A 20,432-nucleotide genomic window follows, 5' to 3' on the forward strand; every position below is an offset into this window, starting at 1 on the left:
AGGATAAACAGATGCATAATTGCAAATGGAGATCAGCACCTTAGAGTAAATATCCTGGGTGATGTTTAGTGACAGACGGATTTCTTTAGACAAAGTGAAGGAGGGAGGACTCTCCAGGGAAGCAACGCTAATCCGGAACCTGAATGATAAGGAGTCACCCATGCAAAGAACGGGGGAGGAGCCTTCCTAACAAGGAACCGCCTGTGCAAAGGCCCTGGGGTGGGAAGGGGCCCGGCCTGCTTAAGGTCAAGGAGGTCAAAGAGGCAGGCAGGGATTTTGTGGGTAATGGCAAGAAGCTTGGGTTCCGCCCCAGGGCAGTGGGGAGCCAGTGAAGGGTTTAAGCAGGAGTGACGGGTGGGCATAGATGGATATGTGATTGGGTGGGCAAATAGGAAACTCCTTAAAGAAAAATCCCACTCTCTGAACTTAGCAGATTAGCCATGCCTCCACTTCCCATCCGTTTCCCTTTTCAACAAGATTTGGGGGGCGGTTGAGGAAGGAGAAAGACAGGACGCGTTGTCTAAGTGTTGGGTGTCCCCAGTCAGCTAGACCCTTCTGAAACAGCTTCATGAGCCAGTAGGAGGCAGGTCCCGGAAACAGAGCTCCCATCCTGCTGTCCTGGATGGCAAGCCCCTCTGTCTACAGCTGTCACTTCGGGCACCCAGCCAGGCTCACTGGGCCACTGAGAACTCCGACTTTTAAGTCAGACGCACTCAGGCTTGAATTCTGACTGTCGCTGACTAGTTCTGTGGCATCAGTCTAGTCCCCTGCCCCTTTCAATCTCAGTTTTCCCATCTGAGGAACGGAACCCAGGGAGGGAGAGGCTTGGAAAGAGCCTTGGAGACGAGCTCATTGGCAGCCGCACCGCGCCACCTGCGTGTTAGCCCTGCTTGCATTTGGGAGGAGGCTTTCCTGGGAGTGAAGCTGGATTTGGGCTGTGCCAGGTGGGCAGGGAGGGGGAAGGGTGTTGATGGGAACAGAGAGGGGGAATGCTTGGGCAGGAGGAGTGTCTCAGAGTTCTCCTTCTGCCTCTTATATGTTTGCAGCCAGCCATGCTGGGCCTGTGGTCCCTGCTTCTGTTCTGGGGCCTGGTGACTCCATGCCAGGGGCTGCTGGAGACGGTGGGCACGCTCGCTCGAATTGACAAGGATGAGCTCGGCAAAGGTGAGCCCCAGGTGGGCAGTCTGTGAGGGGACCGCTGCAATGTTAACGACTCAGTCTACAGGCTTAGCGCGTCTGCTTTAAGAGCAGATAAGAGCAGCCTGTGAATCCCAGCTGCTTAGAGAGCACGTTCACCTGGGAGCAGCTGTGCAAGAGTGGAAGGTTCCCTCGCAGGCCTGAACGGGTGATGAATTCCCTCTCCTGGGAGGTGGACTGGCTTGATAAGGGCTGAGGCTGTGTGGGGACTTTGTGTGGCTCAGGGACAGGGACAGGAGGAGGTTGAGGAGGTCAAGAAGAGGGTGCTAGCTGGGCCAGTGTCACCGCCTCACACCACTAGGGTAGGAGAACTCTACTTGGCATTTGGTACTACAGAGCCCAGTGGCTCGTGGTGACAGTCTCGGGAATGGAGTAGATGGGTCATGCACAGGAAATCTTCAGGGAGGCCCCTGGCCTGCCCCGACTTCCACAGGGCTGTTCCTCCATCCTGCCCTTCGCACAGTCTGCAGAGTCAGGCCTGGAATGCCCAAGAGAGAAGCAGGAGCCATCTCCTCCAGCTTGATCGAGCCTGGTGGCTACAAGCTCCCCCTTCTTTGCCTTCCCTTTCAGTGCTACGGGATCAGGAGCCAAGTTACACTATTGGCCCCAACCCAATTTGCTGTGTGACTTTGGGCAAGTCTCTGCCCCTCTCTGAGCCTTCGTTCCCCCCCCCACCATCCCGGCAAAATGAAGGGATCGTCATGAGATTTGTTCATTCATTCTACAAACGCTTACCACATACCTCCCATGTGTGCCAGGCAGGGAGGGTGGCACAGGCCCTGCGGGAGGAGTAAGAGGCTGTTATGGCTTAGTGGGTTCCACCGTTTGAGTGTAACCTCTGGGTTAATTCCATTTTAAAAAAGAAACCTACTCAATCTCAGAGGAAGGAGGCAGCTGCCAAGGTCCTGGGGATAAGGTTGGAGTTTCTAGAACCTCCCTGCTTCCACTCTCTCTGCAGCCATCCAGAACTCACTGGTCGGGGGGCCTATTCTGCAGAATGTGCTGGGATCTGTCACAGCCGTGAACCAGGGCCTCCTGGGCTCAGGAGGGCTGCTTGGAGGAGGTGGCTTGCTGGGCCAGGGAGGGATTTTTGGCGTTGTCGAGAAGCTCTCTGGGTGAGTCCCCTCATGGGGGGTCCTTTTGACTGCCCACCAGCTGCATGTGCACAGGAAGACTTGGCTCTGGGTCTGGGAGTGGAGGAGAGATTGGCTCTTTTTGTCTGACAGGCAGAGAGGGTGGTGTGGGAGGCTGGCGATCGTGGTCTAAAAATGATGACTCTACTGCATGCCTGGCAGGACAAGAATGGCAGAATGCCATGGTGGCTGAGCGCTCTCAACACTGGTTACTCACTGTGTGACCTTGGGCAAGTTGCTTAGTCTCTCTGGGCTAATCTAGCTATCTGCATGGCTCCCTCTCTCACCTTTCCCGGGTGTCCGTTCAAAAGAGGTCTGCCCCGATTAGCCCTTTCTTATCCCTGCCATACCTTTTACGGGTTTGTTTTTTGTCTCCTTTGCTAGATTATACACCCCAGGAGGGTAAGATTGTTGTTTGGCTTGTTCACTGCTGTGTCCCCAGGATCATAAATAGGGACACAGTGGATGCTCAAAAAGTATTGTTTGTTTGCTTGTTGTTTTGAGACAGTGTCTCACTCTGTCCCCCGGGCTGGAGTGCAGTGGTGCGATCTCGGCTCACTGCAACCTCTGCCTCCTGGGTTTAATCGATTCTCCTGCCTCAGCCTCCCGAGTAGCTGGGATTACAGGCACCCACCACCATGCTGGGCTAATTTTTATAGTTTCAGTAGAGATGGGGGTTACATCATGTTGGCCAGGGTGGTCTTGAACTCCTGACCTTAGGTGATCTGCCTGCCTCAGCCTCCGAAAGCGCTGGGATTACAGGCATAAGCCACTGCACCTGGCCTCAAACAATAGTTTTGAATAGATGAATGAAGAGCATCACATTAAGCTAATACATATTGACTCAATGACCACCTGTTCAGGGTTTTCTGTGTGTCTGGCCCGTGCATTGGAAATGAATGATCTCACTGAGCCCAGAGGTAGGACTATTATAAGCTACATTCACATGTCGGGAGACAGAGGCTCCCGGCCGTGAAGTGACCCGCCCAAGCACACCCAGCTAGAGGAGGAGAGGGGAATGTGTCTGTGTGTTTCATCACAGCCCATGCTGCCTGGCCCAGTCTAGCGGAAACCAGTCTATGGCTGGCAGGCAAATTAGGGGGAGGTCAAACGACAGGGCCCAGGGAAGGCTGGAGCCCAGCATAGGGAGCACAGTCACTGGACAGGAGGCAGTGGAGTGCCGGGAGAAGAAGGGCAGACGGGTGTTCACTTCCCCAATCAGAACATGGTGTCTGGAAGGCGGGCTGGTAAATCCTGCTGCTGCTGGAGGTTCACTATGTGTCATTCTGCGGTCAGTGTTGTCAACGTCCCTATTTTACAGATGGGGAAACTGAGGCACAGAGCAGCAATCCAGTCAGTTAGTGGCAGAGCTGGGGTTTGAACCATCTGCCTTTTACTGGCTGCAGTATTAGCAGCTACTCATGGGGCGGTTGCCAGGACAGTGAGTTAATCCGTGGCAAGCGGCTGAAATAGAGCCAGGCACACGGTAAGTGTTGGATAGATACTATTATCAGTAATACAATCTTCTCTCTCCCTCCACTGTGAAGTTCCCCCTTCTCAGTGACGGTGGAGTCTCAGACATGAATCTGGCATTGTCCATGCCTTGAAGAACCCCTCACAGGTGGTAGAACCCGACAGCGAAGGTCCCATGAACTCAGGGCAGTGATGGAGGTGGCCCAGGCAGGGTGGGACAGCCGCTTAGAGGACATCTGCCCAAGGCAGAAATCCGGGATGGAAAGCTTGTTGGAGGAGTGGATGTGGACTGGGACTGGACTCAACAAGCTAAAGAGGGGTGCAGCGTGGAAGGGGGTTCCAGACAGAGGGAATGGCCTGGGCAAAGACCCAGAGGACAGACAGAGTAATGACTTGTGAGGAGCTGTGCTTGAGAACCCCCCTGCGCTTCATTTGTGTGAGTGTGTGGGGTGTAGCAGGGGGCTACGTCACGGCCAGAAACCAAACCAGGGCTGAGACTGTGGGGACAGGGTGGGGAGAAACTTTAATTCCTTGAGCCTCCAGAGGGGAGGATGATAGGACATTTGGTGAGCACACACTGTTCCAGGCTCTGCACTGGAATTATCTCACTTGTCTTTGCAGCACCCCTGTGAGGTAGGAACTAGTATGGCCCCACTTTACAGATAAGAAAACTGAGGCCCAGAGAGGTGAAGTATTAGCAGCGAGGCCAAGGGCTCGCAGTTGGCTCTGTGGGTTTGAGATGAGATGGGGACACTACCAAGAGCCACTTTGGACACCTCCTGGTCTGGGATGGTGCAGGCACTGGGGATGCCTGGGAGTGAGCAACCCTCTCCCTGACTCCCATCCCAGTCTGAAGATTGAGGAGCTCACGCTGCCGAAGGTGTCGCTGAAGCTGCTGCCGGGGTTTGGGGTGCAGCTGAACCTGCACACCAAAGTGGGCATGCATTGCTTTGGGTGAGTGTGTCCTGGGACCTCTACCCTCCTACTTCGAATCCCACCCCTGCCCTCCTGGAGACTCCTACCCTGCTGTGCCCCCACTCCCACCCCTTTGAACCCCCCATTTCCTTTCACCCTACTTCCTTCCTAAGGGACTCCCAATCCTACTGTTTCCCCCTGGATTCCATGCCATTACCCTTCCCCGGGGACTTCCGTTTGGCTCTTCCGCCAGTCCCAGACCCCACTGCCCAGGCTCACCGGAGAGGGCGGGGGAAGAGGATTCAGGGAAATGCAAACTGAGGCAGGGGGGCAAATGCAAAATGAGGCTGAGAAGAGGCCACTTGCAGGGTCACCCCACCCGCCTCTGCTCAGGACCCATCCAACCCTGGTGGGTGGGGCCTGGCCGCCTGGCCATGCCCCCAGGGTCCTTTCTTGCAGCCCCCTTGGGGGCCTCCTGCAGCTGGCGGCGGAGGTGAACGTGTCGTCACGGGTGGCGCTGGGCATGAGCTCGCGGGGCACGCCCATCCTTACCCTCAAGCGCTGCAGCGCGCTCCTGGGCCATATCAGCCTGTTCTCAGGGTGAGTCCACAGGCTCCAGCCTGCAACCCTGACCTGCTCGGGATCGTTTCGCACGCATCTGAGTGTCTCCCGGGTCTCCCTGGAGTTGCCAGCTGCGTGGGCCTGAATTCATCCCACCCCCGCCTGCCCCTCCGGGTTCAACCTGCTGTGCAGAACGACAGACTGAGCCCCACCCCGACAGGGACTCCGGCTCAATCCACAGCTTGCAGCCACCCACTCCTGGGCATTCCCCTAGTCTGATTGCCCGGATCCTGCCATCCCCTCTCTCGCAGATAGAGTGAGCTCAGGGTCAGCTGGGGTCCCTCCATCTGCGGGATTTCAGCCCCTGCTCTCAGCACATGAGAGACTCAACTCTGCCTCAGATTTGCTGTGTGACCTCATGGAGACCCACTGCCCATTCTGGGCCCTAGTGCCCCCACCTGTATATGTGCAGCTGGACGTGATGATTTGGAAGGCGCTATGACCTCAGTCTCTCCCCAGGGGCTGTCCAGGTGGCACTCCCTACACCTCGTTGAATCATCACTTTTTTTTTTTTTTTTTGAGATGGAGCCTTGCTCTATTGCCCAGGCTAGAGTGCAGTGGTATGATCTCGGCTCACTGCAAACTTCACCTCCCAGATTCAAGCAATTCTTCTGCCTCAGCCTCCCCAGTAGCTGGTATTACAGGTGCCCACCACCACGCTAATTTTTGTATTTTTAGTAGAGATGGGGTTTCACTGTGTTGGCCAAGCTGGTCTTGAACTCCTGACCTCAAGTGATCCTCCCTCCTCGGCCTCCCAAAGTGCTGGGATTACAGGCATGAGTACCATGCCTGGCCTCTGAATCATCTCTTTCATGGGACCATGGAGGCCCAGAGGTCTCCTCACCCAAGATCACACGCACCGATCCGGCAGGGATGGAGAAGGGCTGCTCTCTGCCCGCACTCCGAGCCTGCCCCTGGCTGCCGCCCACCTGCCAGGCCCAGTCCCAGCCCCTGCCCCATCTTTGGTGGGTAACTCTGAGCAGTGGAGGCGTCATCAGGCAGCTCCGTGTTAGCTCCCAGGAACAGGGTGACCGGCTTGCCCCTAACTCCAGGAGGGCCCTAAGAACGGGATTCCATGCAAGGGCTTTGGGCTCCTTCAATTCCAGCGGTTTCATCCTGTTCCTCGTGGATGGAGGGGCCCTGGAGAGGAGTGGAGCCCAGGATGGTATTGGTGTCCTGTGGTTGGGGCTCTGTGGTTGCCACTCTGCACCCCCATGGTCTCCAAGGAGACCTGAGCCCATCTACATGCATTCATCCTCAGCCTATCATTCATTCATTCATTCTTCATTCACCTAAGAAATACTTGTTGAACCCCCACTCTGGGGGCCCAATAACAACCATTGTTCTGGGCCTAAATGTCTCTTACCTACAAATGTTGGGGGGACAAAGGAGGCAGACCCTTAGCGAGCATGGATCGTACACCGGCCACACACACTCCCGTATCACCTGGACAGCAGTAACTCTCTAAGGTGGGCATTGTACAGTCGGAGAAAATGAAGCCGTCCCCTTGGGTGCCCTGGGGAGGTAGAGCCAGGATTTAACTCAGATCTCCAAAGCCCCAGCCAATTCCACCCCTAAGAGAAGCGACAGGAGGAATCCAGAGCCCCCAGAGCCCCCTACCGGCCCTGTCATCCGGGTGGAGCCGTCCCGCCTAGCTGCTGCACCCACTCGTGTCTCTCTCTGCTCAGGCTGCTGCCCGCACCGCTCTTTGGGGTCGTGGAACAGACACTCTTCAAGGTGCTTCCGGGACTGGTGAGTGCGGGGGCCATGGGCCAGCACGCCCTCCCCTGGTCTCGGCCTCTTTCCCTGTGGGGTTTTGGGTAAAGTTGGGTGCCAGGCGGGATTAGGCTGTACTTCCCTTCCACGCCCACCAGGTAATCCCATCCGGGCCTACTGGACGTGCCTGCAGGTCTGGGGGCGGCTGACATAATCCTTTCAGACCCTCAAGCCCGAGTGAGCGGTTCCAGGAGGTCTGGGTCCCCTGCTCCCAAATCGGAGGCTCTTTCTTACCCCCTGCTCTGTTTCTGCCATTCGTCTTAGTACTGACTTCATGTTTTCCTTTAAACCACCACTTAATGGTTTTAAACTGAGCCCTGCACTCGGCAATCATGTCTAGGAAAACATGTACATCTATTCATACATCATAATTCAACACATTAAGATTAAAGGATGCCTCTCCATGGCCTGCCCCAGACCATCCTGGCTTCCACACTCGAGAGCTGCTCTGGCCCAAGCCCCATGTCACCGAGGGAGAGGGGAGGGCCACACAGACAGCGAAGGGCAGTCAGGCCTCCTGACCCCCCCGGCCTGGCTGGCTCTCCCTTGTACGTTCTTGTGAACGTGCGTGGGGGTGGCAAAGGAATGGGAAGCTGGGCTTGGCAAAACTGCCCTGGGCTTGAGGAAGCCAATTTGAAAGAGAGGCTTAGCAGGAGGAGGGGCCCCTAGGCAGGACCGTGCCAGGCAGCTTTCCACCAGGGGATGAGGGTGCATTTCAATTGCAGCCCCTAACTTAGCCTCTAGGGCAATTGGCCAACAGCTAGTTTTGTGTGACACAAAGAGGTTTTTAAAATGAGCCTTCATTGCCAGCATTCAGAGATTGAATTCTCGGAACAGTCCAGATTTCTGGCTTCTGTTGTGCAATTAACCCCCCTGGCTGCCTGATACCTCCCTCCTGCAAGAGGAAAGTACCGCTGGTCCCTCCCAGCTGGTGCCCCGGGGCTTTGCTTTCTCCAGCCCCAGCACAGCCCCTCTGGTCTCCTCCTCTCATTTCTGTGACTTGCCTGACCCCAGAAGCCCTGGAGTTTGGGGCCCCTCACTTGACATGCAACAGCCCTCTTTTGTCTCTCTGCAAACAGCTGTGACTTGGGACAGGTCACCTTCTCTGGTCTCAGCTGGAGAATGAAGGGGCTGGAGTGGACCCTCTCTGAGGTTTCCGCTCCGGTGAGTTATGGGACTCAGGTTCTGTGGGTCCCAGACTCGGATTCCCAAAGTCGAACCACTTGCTCCCTGTTCTCATAGCACAGGGGTTAGGAGTGAACAGGTGGTGATAGGCCAGCCGGACGCCCCACATCCAGGCCTCACTCTCTAGGTGGAGGAGAGGAGGTGCCCCTCTGTGGGGTCTTGATCCTAGGCTTCCAGTGCCCACCAGGGGTGGCAGGGGATGGCCTGTGACTTCGTAGGGAACCAACGCCGCTTCTGCCTCCGCGGGGGAAGGCCCTGTCCACATGCCCAAACCAGCCTCTGGAATGTGTCTCCCCCGGTCCCCAAGCCACCTTCGGGGGTTTTCTAATGGGGCTCTTGTAACCAAGGGAGGCCAGCTTGCAGGCCCACTCAAACCTGTGGCACCTCAAGCTCCAGCCCCTCCCCTGCCTCCCACCTGTGCCCCTGTTTCCGCCTTCTGCCTTGCCTTGCTCCCCAGCACCACATAGCTCCATAAAGCATTTAAAGAATATGCAGCTGTCCCCGAAGCCAGCTCTTCTTTGTCCTATAACATTCGTCTCCCCGACACAGCTGTGCCCTGTGGTAGACAGTGTGCTGAGCGTGGTGAATGAGCTCCTGGGGGCTGTGCTGGGTAAGTCAGGGTTCCATGCCCTTCTCTTTGCCCCTTCTACCCCTCCTTGTATGACCCCAGTGGGGCAGGGTACTAAGGTGAGCTGGAAGGGGCAGGATCCTGGGGTCTTCCAGTTCCTCCTCACACTGACCGGCTTTGAGGAGCCTCACGGAGGAGGCCTGGGCCGAGGCCACCTAGCGGGGCATGCTGGCCCAGGGTGATCAGTTCTCTCCATGTTGGGAGCTGCAGATCAGCATTTATTGAGCACCCAGGGTGCACTTGGCACCGTCAGAAACGGGGAATGTTGGAAACAGTTGCTCAGTGCTGCAAAGAAAAATCAGTCCCGAGACAAAGCATCTTTCAGCAAGGTAATTTTACTTTCTGCAGAAAGGTGCTCCTGTTAGCTGTCTTGCTACAAGAGTACAACGAACAAAGGAACAGCAGACGTATTTATCTTTTTACGCATCTGGGGTCGGCTTCACTGCTGTGTCTGACCTCCATTGGTTGGAGCTAGACCTCACATTCTAAACTAAAACTAACAACTTAAAACTTTTTTGGCTAACAACGTAAAACTTTTTTTGCGTAGGTAAAAGTAATGCAGAACAAAAAGGAGATCCAAATAAGGAAGGGGCTATAGGAAGTTGCTTTTGAAAGGACTTAGAAAAGTAATAACATAAATATCTTTGTTAAAGCCCAGGGACCTAGAACGTACTTATTCCTTTATATCTAACTGCTGCGTAGGATAGGGCTTAACAAAGAGTCGCTAGTAAAAAAGCAAGAAGGCTTTGAAGAAAGTTAATCTTTAAAAGAGACGATTATTTTTTTTAACATTTATTATGATTATTCTTTAACAAGAAAGGAAACTTTGAAGAGGAACTTTTCTACTTTCTACAGGGAAGATGTGGTTATTACCTGATCAGACTAGCTGACCAAGGCCCAGGGAGCTCAAGTAAGGAAACCAAGGCCCCCCGGCCACCGCAGACCCCCGTCTCTGCGCCTTATGGAGACACGGGTGCCTTTCGTGTTCATACAATGGGTTTGGGAAAATACAAAAAGGCCCAACCAGGAAAATAACAGAAACTTGGCCTGGTGTGTCTCTGGATGTGGCGTTATGTAAGAGAGGCAGGGCAGCAGGGTGTTGGCGGCACCGGCCCTGGAGAACAGGAATCCTGGTTTTGAACGCTGTGACTGTGTGGCCTTGTTCTGGTGACTTCCCCTGTCTGAGCCTCAATTTCCACATCCATAAAATGGGGATGACAGTAGCAGCCAAGCGAATGCCTAGTAGAGTGCCAGGCATTCAGCAGGTGCTCAATCCATGGAAATAGGGGTGACTATGCCTGGGAACTGGGCTGATGGGGTTGCTCTCGACCCTCCTTTTCCCATGCAGGCCTGGTGCCCCTTGGGGCTCTCGGGTCCCTGGAATTCTCTCTGGCCACACTGCCTATCATCTCCAACCAGTACATAGAACTGGACATCAATGTGAGTGACCAGCGGGGCCTCTCCTGTGGCTGGAGGTGGCTAGAGAGGGGCTGCTGGGTCACGGCGGGGGGGGGTGAACACCTCAAGACCCTCCTCAGCCCTGTTTCCTGCCCCTGTAGCCTATCGTGAAGAGTGTAGCTGGTGACATCATTGACTTCCCCAAGCCCCCGGCCCCAGCCAAGGTGCCCCCCAAGGAGGACCACACATCCCAGGTGGTAGTGCCCCTGTACCTCTTCAACACCGTGTTTGAACTCCTGCAGACCAGCGGCGCCCTCGACATGGACATCACCCCTGAGCTGGTGAGTGTGGCGCCTGGGGGAGCTGGGAGGAAGACTCCCTGCCCTGCTGTGCCTTGGCATTGCTAGTGCTGACCTGGGCACTGATCAGCCTTGCTGAGCCCTCTTCGCTATAATAAAAGGGAGTTGAACAAGTTAGAGCGTGCACTCCGCTGCTGTCCACTCCCGTGCTTGGGGGAGACATTGCTGATCAATCGTGGCCCTCTACCTGATTCAACCAGGCTGGGACCTCTGAATCCTTCTCAGCTTGGCACTCCAGGAGGTCACTTTCAATGTGTTAGGACTGGCACATGGAGTGAAGCCCACTTTCCATCCCTGCATCAGATGAGCCTTTCTAGAGTCTAAGCCCAATTTCCCACTGAAGTATGAACTGCTAACGTTTCCACTGTTTTCTCAAGAGCAGATTTGAATGAGAGAAAAGAGAACTAGGAAGGGTAGCTCATGCCTGTAATACCAGCACTTTGGGAGGCTGATGTGGGAGGATCACTTGAGCCCAGGAGACACCCCATCTCTACAAAAAAATACAAAATTAGCCAGCCATGATGGTGCATGCCTGTGGTCCCAGTTACTTGGGAGGCTGAGGTGGGAGGATCATGTGAGACCAGGTCAAAGCTGAAGTGAGCTGTGATTGTGCCACTGCACTCCAGCCTGGGCCACAGAGTGAGACCTTGTCTCAAAAAGAAAGAAAGAGACAGAGAAAGAAAGAGAGAGAAAGGCAGGAAGGAAGGAAGGAAGGATGGAAGGAAAACTATGGGGGGATTGTACTAAGTCCCCTGATTCTGAAGCTTCTAGTACCTCCCAACTTTTATTCTGTCCATTCTGGCCCCTCTCACATCCTGGAAAATCCCGACCCCAGAAGCCCCATCCAGAGGCATTTATCTTGGTCTCAGCTTGGGCTCCCCACCTATAGCTCAGGCCCAAGGAAGCAGGGGTTGGTCACGAACTTCTTGCAAGTGGGGTCCAGACAGCACTCTGAAGGCCTCTGGGAGGCTGGAACAGGACCCTGAACTGGGGGGAGGATGTCTTCCAGCTGGGGGATGGGAGCAGTCATAGCCAGGCAGAGACTCTGAGTATAAGAACGTGCATGTCTGAGCGGCCTGTGGACGTGGGTGTGTGTATGGGGCATTGGGTGTGTGCATATGAGCATCATGGCAAGAGAGGCACGTCAGAGGCCTCATCCTGGTGCTATATGCATGCTTATCCCGTGTGACCAGGGCAGTTCTGAGAAGTGGCCATGTGTAGCTTGGGGGATCTCAAACATCAGGGCCCCCAGAGGCTGGGCCATCATCGATTAGCAGCCTGATGAGACTATCATGAACTGGGGACCCTGTGCCCTACTTCTCAGGCAGTTGCTACTCAGTCACCGCAAGGGGAGAGGGTACAGACGCAGGGTGACTAGATTTTCAAACTTTTTGGTCAGAAGCTGAAAAATTGACATAAAACTTCCTGTTTCATAAATACTAGAAACAAATTCATAGTTTTTGAAAATACTGTTCGGGTCAAAGGCAAAAAGTCTGGGGTCAGATCTCTGGGCCTTCAGATCATGAGCCCTGGCAGAGTGAGTAAAAGGTTCTGAAGTTAGCCTGCCGGGGTTCAAATCCTGGTGTCACTCCTTACCAATTGTGTGACCCTTGGCGAGAGCCTCAGTGCCTGCATCTGTCAAATGGGGCGATGGCGGCACCTATCTCTTTGAGCTGTTTTAAAAGGGGAAATGAGCAAAGGCGTGCAAAGCCCCTAGCATCTGCCGGGCATGCGGTAAGTGCTCAGTCGTTGCTAGCTGAGAACAAACTTGGGTGTTCGTAGTGTTATGTGTATGAAATTGGCAGGGTTGTGGGGAAGAATGGTGAACAAAACTGCTGTGTGTGTGCTGAGGAATTCCCGTTCTGTCTCTGTGTTCACCGACCCTCTCTCCCACTGGGGGGTCCAGGTTCCCAGCGATGTCTCACTGACAACTACAGACCTGGCGGCTCTGCTCCCTGAGGTGAGTGACCCTCTCATGGGTTTTGATCACTGTAGCTCTTTCCTGATGATCATGAATGGACTTCAGAACCTTTCTCAATACAGCTCTCCAGGCAACTGCAATTGAACAGTTGAGTCGAAATTTACACTAGAGTGTGAATGACCAACATGGTATCCTTTCCTGAGAGCAGATTTTTCTTAGAGAGTGAAGGATTAGGGTTTGACTGCCCCAGAAGTCAACTGGGCATTTATCCTACGGAAACGGTTTCGCTAGCACACAAGGACAAATTTCTTTTTGGGTTACAGAGCTCTCTTCCTCCAACTGCCTTACTTCATCTTGACCTTAGCCTTCAATGTCCCCAGAGAAAATACTCAGGGCACTGGTCTTGGAGAGGAAAGAAAAGGGAGAGGGTCAGGGAGGTCTGACTAGCGGACATGAGTACGTACGTGACCTCAAGGCCTGGCCGCAGCTGTTCCATCCTTCAGCTGGGGCTGGACCAGCCACTTTCCAGCTGTGAGAATCTGAATTTGTCCTGAAGTAAAACGTCTACTGCAAGATCCTTACCTAACAGCAGATTCGGATAAAGGTTGGAAGGAGGGCTGGCGACCTGGGCTCTCACCAGAGAGGACAGAAGTGGCAGCTGAGTTTGGGGACACAGAGGACAAACTCTGTGAGTCCTTGAAGGTGGCGAGTCAGAGCGGCCTTGATGAATGAAACGAGGGCCTCGGCTTTCCAGAGCCCCTTGGCTAAAGGGCATAGGAGTCTCACGGAAGGGATTCCAGTGGAGTCAGACGTTCAGAAGAACCTCCGGAGAGAGGAAGTGGAGAGGGACACGGGGCAAGCAGAGATGACTGAGGCAGGGGTGTCCAGACCTAGCCAGCTGGGCCGGCCCCTCCAGCACGGGGAGGCTGGGCTTGTCTCTGGAGGCTGAATCCTTTGGTCTCCATTTGTGGCCTCGCAGCTTCAGAGCCCCATGTGGCTTCAGATTCTGTGGCATGTGAGGGTGGAATCAGGTGATTCCTGGTCCTGATGATCCTGCCACTTGGAGATTCTGGGCTTGAGGAAGCCTAGACTCAAATTCCAGCGGGCGAGTGTCCCAAGGAACATAATGATGTGTTCCAGGCTTCTGTCATTTCCTTAGTTCCATGACGTCGAAATGATGAGACGCAGAATTTCCTGACTGTGGACTCATTTAGGCAGTCGGCTAATACCCGCTGAGCACCTACTGTGTAACAGGCCCCGCAGTGGAACAAAGACACCCCTGCGGCTGGGGCTGCACGAAGGGCAAACACTGAAGGGAGACAGAAGCTTCTGCACTCGAGGGGTGGCCATTCCGGTGGGGTGACACACACTGCAGAAATAAACAAGAATGGAAACACTGTCAGGAGGTGGAAGAGAATGAAGGTGCGAAGGCTTAGGAGCGCTGGCTAGGGCTTTTAGACAGGCTGCTCTGCAAGGCCTCACTGAGGAGGTCACATCTGAGTGAAGGAGGTGAGTGAGGGAACTTTGCGGTTCTCTGGGAAGATATTTCCAGGCAGAGGGAGCAGCAGGTGCAAAGGCCCTGGGCCCTGCCAGGAGCATCCCTGGCAGCTGGAGGAGCAGCCACGTGGCTGGTGAGTCTGGAGGGAGCATGCAGAGCAGCAGTGGGAGGGGAGGAGGTGCCGTGGAGGGCGGGCAGGGGATGGTGGACACAGAGCCTGTGGCCCTGGGGAGGATTCTGAATGCATGACACAGGAAGTGTGGTTTGGCGATCCCGCGGGTGGGTGTCTCACACCTGAGTGTCAGCCTTGTGGGGGCTGAGACCAGGCCTGCATGGTTCAGGCTGTAACTTCATTACCAACACATGGACCGGTGCCTGGTAGGTGCTCAGTGAGTGTTTGCTGACTGACTGACTGACTGATTGTAGCCGGGGGCATCTAAGCTCCGCCCCTGCATCGCTCTAGGCCCTGGGGAAGCTGCCCCCGCACCAGCACCTCCTGCTCTCCCTGCGCGTGAAGGAAGCTCCCGTGGTCACGCTCCATGACAAGAAGGCCTTGGTCTTCATCCCAGCCAGCATCCACGTGCTGTTCAGTGTCCCTCAGGGGACCCCTGAATCCCTCTTTGAGCTGGACGGGGTGAGTGGTCAAGGGGTGGGTGAGGGCCCGGGATTGGAGTTCCAGATGGGCTGACCAGCTCCGGGACCGTGGAGGTACCTTCCCCCGACTGCAGGGTCGGAGCCCCACATAGCCCAGCACGGGAAGCATCCTCAACCATTGTCGTCATTTGGGCTGAGCCCTGAGCCCTGCCTTGGCTCCTGCCTGGCCCCTCCCTCCTGTCCGGCCTGCCCATGTTGCTTCCTGGGGACCTCAGGCATCGCTCCTCGACTGGGCAGCCTCTGTCTGCCTAGCTGTCTCCCTGACGACCCTCCAGCTTCCTCTGACCCTCCCCCTCCAGCCGGCTTCCTCCATCCTACCTCTTATGCATCTGGACCGCGGCAGGCCCCTCCCCTGGCCCTCTGCCCTGGCTCCCCATGGTCAAATACCTGACCTGACACTCGCTGCCCTCCCGTCCCTTCCTCGTCTCGCCTGTCCTGGCCCCCTGAGCCTCAGCTACTGAAGCCTACCGGATCCTACCTCCCTGGTTAAGTCCGTGCTGGGTCCATCACCCGGAGTGCCATTTCCTCCTTCCCTCCACTCACTCCTCACCTTTCAAGATTCAGCTGTCACTCACTGGGGACGCCTTCCTTCACCGCGCTGCAGGCTGGCTCGAGGGCCCTTCAGGCTCCTGCAGCCCCAGACCTTCCTCTCCTTCAATACCAATTGCTCTCAATTTTAATACTGTGGTTCTCTGCTGTTCAAGAGAACAGCAGAACCTTCAAATCACCTCCCTAGACCCCAGCACGGACCCTGGCACACAGTAGGGCCTCAGTAAGGGTCAGTGGAGGGAACAGATGGAAGAGAGTCACCTGCCAGTGGAGGCAAACCCGTCCTCAAGCTCCTTCTGCTGACTGGGAGTGACCTCTGCCTGCTTTGCCCATGCAGGTTATGACTCTGCGTGCCCAGCTGGCTCCCTCGGCTACCAAGCTGCGTACCTCCCTGTCCCTGGAACGGTAACTTGGGAACTTGGGGACAAGATCTTGTTCGTGGCTTTAGGAACAAGAATTAGGGGCTGACAGGATCTGCCTCCTGTTTCTTCAGCATCAACCAAGTTCCAGGTGTCTCCCCAGCAACCTCTTGCCTTCAGGACCTGCCAGGGAGGAGACAGTGTTAGCCCACGTTATAGACAAGGAGCCGGGGGCTCAGAGCAGCAGGCTCCAGAGTGGGGTTCTGCCGCAGCACCCCCTTTGCTGCTGAAAACCTGTCTCTGGGAGATAAATCTGCCGCCAGGACGTGGAGTCCAAACTCCTGAGCTAGCAGCCCCAGAGGCTAACCAAGAAACAACCGGCCTTGAGTGGGAGCCCCACTCAAGTGTGTTATTATTCATGCAAACGCGTTACTTCTCCACTCTCCCCAGCCCCATGGTGGCTAGGCATCCGTCGTGATAATCATAATGACTAAGGTGATGGTGTTGATGACAGTCCTTCCGTCTACATGCACAGCACTTTCCAGTTTGCAGAGCACTGTGCTGGCCCAGGCTCACATGGTGGGCTGTCCCTGGAGCAGGCGTGTAGTCTGGGGCTCGGCTCTCCAGGCACAGTGCTGTCACCTGGTGGGGCCCGGGCCTGTCTGTCCCTCCCCTGGCAGCAGGGGCTTTTCTGGAGGTCGCTGGGACCTGCCGTCCTGCACCACAGGCACCCAGTGCTCCTGTGACCCCATCTCAGCACCCCCACAAGCTCCTCAGGCTACTCCTGCCCCCTGCCTTCCACTGTTGCCCCATTGCTGACCTTAAGAGAGGGCCTTGCCTGCTGCCTGGGTGCGCCTCCACTTCCTGATGGCAGGTCACACCTCAGCCTTTTAGGAGGTAGAGATGCGTGCCCAGGCTTTGGCCCCGAATCTGCCCTTGGGCCAGATTTGATCCACCAGTGGGTTGCTGCCTTGAGTGAGCACCTGCTGTATGCAAGGCATGCTGTGTCCAGTGCTCAGTCTGGGGGAGGGTCACTCCTCCGAATGTTTCAGCCACCTGCCCAGGGTCAAATAGCTGGGAGTCAGCGAAGGTGCCAAGGCCATGGAGTCAGAGGTGGTGGTGGTCACGATGCCTCAGAAGGGAAGTTAGGTCCCTTTGGGTCCATTTTACAGGTAAGAAAACCGTCTCTGAGTCAAGGCTGGAGGCAGAGTTGGGCCTGTAACCTGTTTCCTGATCCTGAGGGCTATCGTGGGGCAGGCTGGGGGCTGGGACAGGTGGTTGGGGGTAGCTGGGGCCCCCAGCATCTCTCTTCTCTCCACCAGGCTCAGTGTCAAGGTGGCCTCCTCTTTTACTCACGCCTTTGATGTAAGTTCCTGGGAGGGTGAGGAGCTTAGCGGTGATGAGAGTCTTCAGGTGTGGGGTGAATAGGGGGTGGCCATGAGTCATGGGCCGTATGGCTGGGCTGACCTCGGGATTAGACTCTGCCCCAATAAGCCAGAGTGGGCAAATATCAGGGCACGTGTGTGTGTGTGTGTGTGTGTGACTGAGAGAGAGAGAGAAACAGTGATCATCTTAGGAAAGTGAATGGCATGATCTTCCACGGTCTCAGAACCTCACAAAGCTGTGGACGTCTAGACCCTCACAAGGGTTCATCATTCTGGAACTTCACCCAAGTGACAAGTTTCCCAAACTCAGAAAGTTCCGTTTCAGAGCTCACAGAGCCCCGAGATTCCTGGTTCTCAGAGAGTTCTGAGGTTCTGGAATCCCACCATGGGCTCAGGTTCTAGAACATTCTCGGGGTCCCTAAAGTGACAGGAATCTAAGGTCAGAGCCCACAGACCAGAGCTGGGTGCATTTCCTTTCCTCTTTCTTAGGCACTGCCCTGCTCCACAGACTCTCACAGGAAGGCATTTCTTCCAAACTTGTGGGGCCTGGGGTAAAGCCAGCCTAAATCACAGAATCTCTTTTGGGGTCACTGGTGGACAGCCAAGTGACCTATGCCTGCCGGGACCTGTGTCCTAAGGCTTGGTGGGAGGCTGAGGCAGCTGGGCCCCTGGGTTTCTCTCACTGGGAAGGGGGTGCCGCTGCCTACAAAGCCACACCCCTGAGCACCGCCCCCGCACCCCGTGTGTGCGCTCTGTTGCAGGAATCGCCTTTAGAAGAATGGCTCAGCCAGGTGGTCCGGGCAGTGTATGCACCAAAGCTTAATGGTATGGCAGCCTTTGCTCTTTTGGACACATGGAGTGTCTGAGATTGTCTAGTCTGTTGCCTCTCTCCACGGTTCTGGGGTGGGGAACACTGAGGCCAGAGAGAGGTCGATCCTCATTTGCAAGATGCAGAAATCGAGGCACCAATTTTTCCATTTAAATCACATCGATTAGCACCTACATCATGCCAGCCTGTGGGCTTCAGGAGCTGATCTGACCTCAGTCCTGCATTAAGCTCCCACAGTCCAGTAGGAAATAATCGTATAAACAAATGATTGGAATATAGATGACCCAGAGTGTGTAGGCGATTGATGGAGCCTTTAGGAGGCCTGACACAGGAGTACCACTGACACGATACAGAATAGACATTTTTGTTTGGGTGTAGAAGGGTGAATGGGAGTTTGCCAATAAGAAGCTGACTCCCTGTGAAGAGAACAGGCTGGCTAGTGACAGTGGTGGCATAGGGTCAGCAGCGTCCAGTGGTCCTTAGGGTCCAAGACTTCCCCACCAACATACCTTTGTTCCCAATGATTCTCTTTTCACAGTGGCCCTGGATGTTGGAATTCCCCTGCCTAAGATTCTTAATGTCAATTTTGCCAATTCAGTTCTGGGGATCATAGAGGTGAGTCTTCCATGCAGATGTGGCCCAGATGGGCCTTAAGCTTGTCTCTGGAAAGTCCTGCTTGACACTCAAAGGCATGAGGGGAAAGCTTTGCTTCATCCTCTGCTCTGTCCCCGACCCATTTTCTAAATTTCTCAGTGAATTGCAAATTATGTAACTTAGGAATGGCAAATATATGACGTGTGTGCTATGACTCCTAGGTTCCATTCTAGAGGCCAGACATGTGTCCGAATCCAACAGGAAAGAACTCTGTGATTGATTGACAATGTCTGCCATGGGCCAGCAATGGAGGAGCAACAAATACATATGCTGCTTCTCCCTTATCCTGTGCCTGCAGAAGATATGACCAACAGATCATGACAGTTTTTCTTGCGGAATAATGATATGGTCTCACAAACCTTTTCAAACCAGCACAACTTTGGGTGGTGGAACAGCTCTGGGAGGTGGGCGGAGCAGAGGGTTCTGTGCCCATTTCTCAGATGAGGACCAAGGCTGAAGTAGGTCAGGTTTCTGGCACAAGGTCACACAGTAAATTAATAGCAGAAATAGCACTTGAACTTGAGTCTCTTAAGTCCTCAAGTCAGAACCTGTCCCATACTGGATGTCATTTGTTCATCATTCACTCATTCTTTTAATGAGCGCCTTCTGTATTCCAGGTACAGGACAGGGGGGTAAGGATGACTGCAGGGATCAGGCATTGCGAGGCTCAGAGGCCTAACCAAGAGTGGTTGTTCCTTACAGAATGCTGTTGTGCTGACCGTGGCATCCTGAGGCTGACATGTCCACCAGCTCTCCCTGTTGACTTCTAGAGACCACCTGTCCACTCTGCCTCAATTTCCCTCCCAGTCTCTAGCCGGTGTTGGTGACAGTATAAATGCCCTCTGGCCCTGCAGCACTACTCCCAGTTTGGGATGGGAACTTCCTGGCTAATCATAGAACTGCCTGAGAGAGAGCTCTGGGTCCTCAGTGGCAAGCCCTCAGCTTTCCATAAATGACTCCTCTGTCTCCGTACCACCTGACTGGTTTATTCCACAATCACATAGGACCTGCCTTGGCCTTTGCCTCCAATGCCCTCCTTAGCTCCAGGCAGGAGCTTCTAGGAGATGAGGGGACTTAGGGTTTCACCATTGTAGCTTTGAGTCCCAAACTGACCATGTTGGCCTGAACAGCCTCTGTGTCCTGTTCTGCCTTTCTCTGGCCCTGCCCCATTGCCTCCAGCACGCTCTCTCTCCCTTTCTCTAAATACTTCTATTTTTCCACTCTGTCTCTCTGATTCTGCGTTTTTCTCTGTCTCTGACTTTGGGATACTTATCAGAAGTGACATCTGAGCTGAATTTTGAAGGGAGAATAGGAGCTTTCCAGGGAGAAAAGGCATTAGCACCCCAGGAAGCAAGGATGAGTGAGATTTGTTCTTGCCCTGTGGTGTGGGGGGTCCCTGTTGACTGACCATCAGATGTGGACACAGCTCAGAACAGAGCTGTGCCAAATGCTCTCGGTGCAGATGCGGAGACTCAGGAGCAGGGCTTGGCTGGCCCAGGCCATGCAGTGGCAGAGTAGGGATGAGACGGGGGGTCCTGCCTCTAGGTTCTGGGCTCCTCCCCACTGTTCAAGATGGGCCTCTTTGGTGAAAAATGGCCCCAAGTTGGCACTTATGGATGGCCCGGGTGAAGAAGTGCCAACCGTTTTGAAAACTGTCTCAGAGGATTGATTTGAGGCTAGGCAATGGGCAGGGAAGACTGGGGGCTCATCTGAAGGTTTGTCCCCCACTCATCCATTCAGCTGACCAGCCAGCCAGCCAGCCTCTCATCAATCCACCCACCCATCCATCCACCCATACATTTATCCATCCATCCATCCCCCTTTCATTCCGCATCCCATCCATCCATTTGTCCATTTACCTTTCAATCCAACCGCTCCACTATCCATCCATCCCCTCG

At 54.7% G+C, this 20,432-nt stretch overlaps 1 protein-coding gene across 1 annotated transcript; it reads left to right on the top strand.

Moving 5' to 3' along the window:
- The first annotated feature begins 1,046 nt into the window (after nucleotides 1–1,046).
- Nucleotides 1,047–19,474, top strand: BPIFB3 (BPI fold containing family B member 3). Its single transcript, XM_074405382.1, has 15 exons — nucleotides 1,047–1,164; nucleotides 2,156–2,312; nucleotides 4,653–4,757; nucleotides 5,178–5,318; nucleotides 7,028–7,091; nucleotides 8,850–8,910; nucleotides 10,277–10,368; nucleotides 10,488–10,667; nucleotides 12,592–12,645; nucleotides 14,568–14,738; nucleotides 15,645–15,712; nucleotides 16,989–17,031; nucleotides 17,813–17,876; nucleotides 18,419–18,495; nucleotides 19,237–19,474. The coding sequence occupies exons 1-15, from the start codon at nucleotides 1,053–1,055 to the stop codon at nucleotides 19,264–19,266; spliced, it is 1,419 nt and encodes a 472-aa protein (XP_074261483.1). The 5' UTR covers nucleotides 1,047–1,052; the 3' UTR covers nucleotides 19,267–19,474.
- Nucleotides 19,475–20,432: the final 958 nt, after the last annotated feature.

The sequence above is a fragment of the Saimiri boliviensis genome, chromosome 9, assembly GCF_048565385.1.
Source record: "Saimiri boliviensis isolate mSaiBol1 chromosome 9, mSaiBol1.pri, whole genome shotgun sequence".
NCBI lineage: Eukaryota > Metazoa > Chordata > Mammalia > Primates > Cebidae > Saimiri > Saimiri boliviensis.

Excerpts from the sequence above, each read along its gene's own strand:
- BPIFB3 (XM_074405382.1), top strand. The coding sequence starts at position 1,053 with ATGCTGGGCCTGTGGTCCCTGCTTCTGTTCTGGGGCCTGGTGACTCCA. Across the intron at positions 8,911-10,276 it reads GCTCCTGGGGGCTGTGCTGG|GCCTGGTGCCCCTTGGGGCT; the intron begins GTAAGTCAGGGT and ends TTTCCCATGCAG. Across the intron at positions 12,646-14,567 it reads TGGCGGCTCTGCTCCCTGAG|GCCCTGGGGAAGCTGCCCCC; the intron begins GTGAGTGACCCT and ends GCATCGCTCTAG.